The sequence below is a fragment of the Notamacropus eugenii genome, chromosome 2 (genome assembly GCF_028372415.1).
Source record: "Notamacropus eugenii isolate mMacEug1 chromosome 2, mMacEug1.pri_v2, whole genome shotgun sequence".
NCBI classification, from domain to species: Eukaryota; Metazoa; Chordata; class Mammalia; order Diprotodontia; family Macropodidae; genus Notamacropus; species Notamacropus eugenii.
In genome coordinates, this window is record NC_092873.1 from 465,812,834 (window position 1) to 465,818,833 (window position 6,000).

The 6,000-nt window shown below is 46.3% G+C and overlaps 1 protein-coding gene across 1 annotated transcript in view; it reads left to right on the plus strand.

Moving 5' to 3' along the window:
• LOC140523184 (ADAMTS-like protein 2) overlaps positions 1–3,577 on the plus strand; it is a 35,372-nt gene extending 31,795 nt beyond the window's left edge. Inside the window, exons 16-18 of the mRNA XM_072638183.1 lie at positions 651–827; positions 2,569–2,713; positions 2,809–3,577. Of these exons, the coding sequence (XP_072494284.1) occupies positions 651–827; positions 2,569–2,713; positions 2,809–2,927 (441 nt within the window). The 3' untranslated portion in view covers positions 2,928–3,577. The remainder of the gene's footprint in view (positions 1–650; positions 828–2,568; positions 2,714–2,808) is intronic.
• Positions 3,578–6,000: the final 2,423 nt, after the last annotated feature.

Genomic DNA, 6,000 nt, shown 5'->3' on the forward strand with positions numbered 1-6,000 from the left:
TTCATCATATTACTCTGCTCCAAGAATGGTTACCTTTACTCGTCAACTCACTGGTTTCTAAACTCTGCCTTTCTGGTCACTTTTCTCGTCCCTTGGCTTCATCTCCTGCCAACCCACCCTCTGGGAATTTTAGATGCTCTTAAGTAAGTCCCTTCATCTCTCCAAGACACTTTCCTCAGCTCTAAAATGAGACTGATTTGGGCTAGGTGGCTTCCCTTTAGAGAATTGCCTGAGACAGTGAGAGGTCAAGGACTTGTCAATGGTTACCCAGCTAGTTGGCATTGGAGACAGGTCTTCCTGACTCCAAGGCTGGTTTTCTATCCTTCGGGCATACTACTTCTCCCCCTTGACTACTGTAGCTTTAATAAAAGCTTGTTGAATGAATGAATCAATGAATGAATGGAGTACAGAGAAACATAGGAGGACAAGGTAAGGTGAGAGAGGTCAAGGGAGGTCCTGCACAGTAGGGACTGGGGAGAACTGTGGGCAAAACAATTTTAGTCTGAGGCTATGTTTCTCCTAAATGAAAACCTGCCAGTTCCATTGTCCCACAGGGAGAAGGACCAGACACCAAGACAGACTGTAGCAGAGTGACAGTAGGGGCAGATTTTGCTGCTCCCAGGGCACTTCTCTCTTTCCTCTGACCCTAGTGTAATGCCAGCTGTGGCCGAGGGGTGAAGATCCGCAGGGTGCTGTGTGCAGGATTGGAGAATGGAGTGTATCATGAGTACCCAGAAAGGCACTGTGATGTTTCCCAGAAACCCGAGGTACAGGCACCTTGTTTCAAGAGACCCTGTTCCATCTGGTTCACCACAGCTTGGTCTCAGGTAAGGAGATGGAGGGAGATATAATTAGTAATGGTAAAAGGGTGGAGAATTATGGATAGAAGGAGACGTTTCCCCATAGAGGGTGGAGGGGGAATTGCAGAGGAATGGGGTTAGGGTAGGACAGGCTGCTGCTTTCATTATTTCTATCTTTCCCATGAATATGGTTTAGTTGAAAGTTTGTTGGGTCTGGAGTCAGATTCAAATCCCAGAGTTGCCACTCCCTTTGTGATCTTTGTATTACCTGGTTAAAATCCCTTGTGCAACTGTAGGCAAATCACTTTGCCTTTCTAGACCTCAGTATACTCCTCTGTGAAATGAGAGTTTGGACCAGGTGACCCCTCAGGTCCCTTACAGCTCATGAACCTTTGACATTAAAGCACTGGCCACCACTCTTCATAGTTTGTGGAGCTGGACAGAGTCAGCTGAAGGTCCGTCTGTCACTGCTGCTATGTTTCTGAATGAAACTCAGGCTAGGCTGGTTTCCCTTCTTCTTTGCCAGTCACTCAGTCCTTAGGGGAAGATTAGGGACCTCTGGGTTCTGAGTGGCACAAACACCTTTGCAGAACACCGTGCAGAGGATGAACCAATCCTGTGTGGGTTTGGGGATGAGGCAAGATTTCTCTTCTGATGGAATAAATCTGTGCTCTGGAGTTACTCTCTCTGGAAAGTGGGGGAAGCATAATGGATGTTGGCATGGATGAAGGAGTCTGGAAGGGTTGGTGAATCTTGAATTTGATGATGCTCATGGACATATGGATCAATTAACGAAAAGGCATTTATTGTGCATTTACTGTGTGCCCAGCACTGTGCTAGGTGCTACAGATAACAAATATAGGTCTTGCCTCCAAAGAGTTTATCTTGTAACAGGAGGAAAAAACACACAAATGAGGCATTGATAGTCAGAGAAGGGCACTTTGGGCCAGAAAATAACAAGGATGGTGAAGGGTCCCATTGAGGACTAGCTTGACACATCTCTTCCAGGAGTGATGGCAGAGTTTACTTGATCATAATTCCCCTAAGGTTTCATTGGCTCTTGTTGGGTTGATGGATTTTGTGTGTTAAGCTAATGGGAAAGGAAAAGGGAATGGAATTATAGGAAGACAGATTTAGAACTGGACCCAAAGACTTTAGAGGTCACCCAATGCCATCAGGCTCCTTCATTGTACAGATTAGACCCAGTGTCATATAGCTAGCAAGTGTCTGTTCTGAGGCAGGACTCAACATAGGTCTTCCTAACTTCAAATCCAGAGTCCTGTCTATCATACCATGCAGTCATTCTGTTATGGCTCCCCCAAGGTCCTAGTGTCTTGTGCTAGATAGAGGGATTTGGTATATTAAACTCATGGATCAGGATAAGGGAGTGGGAATTGTGATGGCTGAAGTCTTAAAATGAGGGACTGTCACTTTTCTATTTGTATTTTTGGCACTTCAGGATTCTGCAACATAATAGGTGCATGATAAATGTGACTTGGTTGGTAACTAGGTGACACAGTAGATAGAGAACTATACTTGTAGTAGGGAAAACCTGAGTTCCAAACCAGTCTTGGATGGTTTACTAGCTATGGGACCCTGGGAAAGTCACTTAAACTCTGTGTGCCTCAATTTTCTCATTCTATACAATGGGAGGATTAGACTTCAGTTCTAAATCTATGATCCTCTGATATAGACTCAAGTTAGAATTTCCCTCCTTTAATCATGACTTCTTGCTTTTCCTGCCCTGTCCCTCTTGGGCTATGGACAGTGCAGTAAGACTTGCGGTGTGGGGCTGAGGCTACGAGAGGTCAAATGTTACCAAGGAGAGGAGTTGGGCCAGGGATGTGACCTGAGTTCCAAGCCAGAGGCCAAGCAGACGTGCCAGGTCCAGGTGTGTCCTACGGAGGCGCCAGGTGAGGGCATGGGGAGACTGGCTTCTGCCTTGGGGCATAAGGCAGGTAGGGATAGGGCTGATGAATTGTCTCATGGCCTGATTTCTGTTGTCTAGATGAAGACTGTGAGGACAAAGCCACAGCCAACTGTGCTCTGGTGCTGAAGGTGAAGCTGTGCACACATTGGTACTACCGAAAAGCCTGTTGTGGTGCCTGCCGTGGTAAAGCTGTTTGACTTGTCAGAAGGCTGGTCTGTGACCTGCTTCTTACCAGGTAGTGGGTGTGAAAGGAAAGATTCCCCTGTAACCTTTCACATAAAAAAGCTACTTGTTTCTCTAGTATCACAGAGCATAGATTTACAGCTGGAAGGAATCTTAGAGGCCAACTCCCTCATTTTATAGATGAGGAAACTGAAGCACATTTGTCTAGAGGACTTGAGCCCAGCTTTCTCTGACTTTGAGTCTGGTGCCCTGTCCACTACTCTGGTACTTCTGCCTCTCTAGTTTCTTTCTAATCAGCAAGGTCTCAGAGACATCTGTCCCCTTTCTTGCAAACCTTCCCTCATAAGCTACCTGTTCCTGTTAATCTCTGCCTAGAGCCCTACCTTGTTGTCTCTTTCCAAGGACCTTGTTCTCTCCCTTTTCCTTCAACAGCATGGAAATAATGGAACTGGATTATTTGGTTTTACTGGGTACTAAGGGGGGTGGTGACTGTGGCCTGGAGTCACCAAGTCTAAGTGACAAGGGGAAAGAAATGGAGGAAGCTGATCCTCATTGCTTTCTGCCCCTTGTCCCTTTGCCCTCATTCCTCAGCTTTTGTAACCTCTGGTTGTGAGCTCAATCACACATTTAAAAGTTCTGTTTTGTAATTAAACAATGGATCTCATTTGGGTGTGAGGCTCTGAGTGTGTTTGTGGAGAGGAGAAAGGGGGATGAGAACAGATTGTTGTGTTGATGTGTTAGAGTGGAAGGTTTTGTGGTGGTGAAAAGGTTCCAAGTGTGGGGGCAGGGGAGGGGAAAGGGGAAAAGGGAGATCCCAATTCGACTCAAGCCCTCCCCTTTCAAGGAACTTTCAAGGATGCAGGCCAGTGCTCATCTTGTATTTCAAATTCTAAATTTATTTCTGGTGTCCAACCTGGATTCACATCCAAGTCACCAAAGATGCAGAACAAGGAGATGAGACATCTGGAACAGGGGTAGTGACTGGAGCAGAACTGAACCCTGCAGTGGTCCCCAGGTCTCTTCTACTCATTTAGGATGTGGCTTGAAAAGTGTAAAAAACACCCCACAAAAACCAAATCTGCAGAGGGACTGAGTGGAATTCTTATCTTTTGCCACAGCTCATCCCCACCTGGCCAAACTGGTCCCGGCCTTTTAGCAAGCTTAGTAGAGGCAAAGGAGAGATGCTCAGAGGGGGAGAGCCTGTAGCCTTGAGGCCTGAGGCCACATGTGACCTTGAGGCACAGGTTCCCCACCCCTGGTCTAGGAGATGTGATCAAGGCGGGAATCCCCAGAGGTAAGGTGGACCTGGGCATATATGGGAGGGACCTGAGAGCTCTAAGAACCTTCTCCACTCCCCAAATTTAGATTATGAACACCTGGATTAAGCTGGTCAGGTTGGAAGGAGGAAGAAATGTGCACTTAATGGCTTTTGACCAAGAGAAGTTCCCAGATAAGTTTTGGAGGTGGGAAGGTGCAAGGAACAGTCCCATAGGTATAGTATCATGTTATAGGTGCATCATCTGGGAGTTTCTCCCCCCTTCCCCCAAAGGCAAGAAGGAAATAAAGAGGAGCTCCTTGACTGGGGGATGGGATAAGCAAGGCTCTGGCACCTGTTGGTTGTTGTTGGTTGGCTGTTAAGCACTGATTGGCCCAGTGGCTGAAGTTGAGGAGCCCTGATGGGGAGTGAGGGGCTGGACCCGAAAGCCACCTATCTTAACTGGTTCACACCAGGTACACACTAAATGTGGAGACTCCCAGAGAGAGATGTTTCAGAGTTAAGGTGAAGAACCCTACTCACTGTAATTAGCAGGAAAATCAGGCCATTTCTGTTTCACTTAGGAATTAAGGATCTTGCCCGATTTATCTTATTGTCTTCTGCCTCCAGACAACACAGGATCAGTTGATTACGTCAGCTGACACAATTAACAAGAAGAGTCAGTTAATTTAAAATTATCTATTAGGTGCCAAGAAAGAACTTGAGAGAAGAAAATCTTGTCCTTTTAAAATGACAAAATAAATATGTCTCCCACAGAGCCTCCTTCTGAGGCTCTCCTTTAGGTATTTGTGTCCCATGGCAGAAGGTTTTCAGGGAGTCTCTGCTATGTTTCTTATTACTCAGTTGACAACACTGGGCACTGCCCTCACTTTCTAATAATACATGGGTTGGGTGAGGTGGGACCTACTGAAACCTACACATATGGGGCTGGGGGCATAAGAAGGTGTTCAATAAAAGTGTGAAGAACTGACTTTAATACCTAGTGGGGGCCTCAGTCATTTATCTTAGTCCCAAGGCATTTACTAAGCTTCTCAGAAGCATCTGCTCCAAAAATGAGCCCAGTGACAAGCAATGAGCCAGTTGGAAGACTGGGCCTTTCGGGCCTCCATGAGAGAACAAGTGGTGATGTCACAAAGACAGGAGGATTGTGGCCACTGTGTTAGGCAGTGGATCAACATCCTTAGAGTAATTTGCAACATGTGCTGCTGGTCTCGGGTACCCTTCACCAGCACCTTCCTTATTGGGGAGCGGTGACAGCTGGTGGTATTGCAGGGCTGATGGCTTATTCCTCTGCTTGTGCTATCCCAGTGGGTTGCTATGGGGATTGATCTGCCTTAATCACTCAACTCAAATGATAAATGGAAGTTGCGTGTTTAAGACTGTAAGATTATCTCTGTGCACATCATGGCCTCTTGAAGGAGATTTGGTAGATACCGTTTGACTTTTTGGTGACTGGTGTGCCTGGATGGGGCCACAGGTCTTCATCCATTCTTATTAATGGGCAATTGAAGGAAAAGTCAGCCAAAGTTTCATCTTTTTAAACCAATTAAATTCTGAACAGAACTGAATGGGAGAAAGGAAAAGAAAGATGGAGGGGGCTGGGCTGGTGGCTAGACACACACACACACACACACACACACACACATACACAGAAGCAATTGTACACAGTGACAGAGAACTAGGCAGAGATAATTGACAGACAGGAAAACAGATATAGAGACATACACAGAAAAAAGGCAGACAGTCGCATCCTGACAGATAGACATAGACTCAGGGATTTGGCAGATAGGGAGACAGAGGCAGAAAAGGAC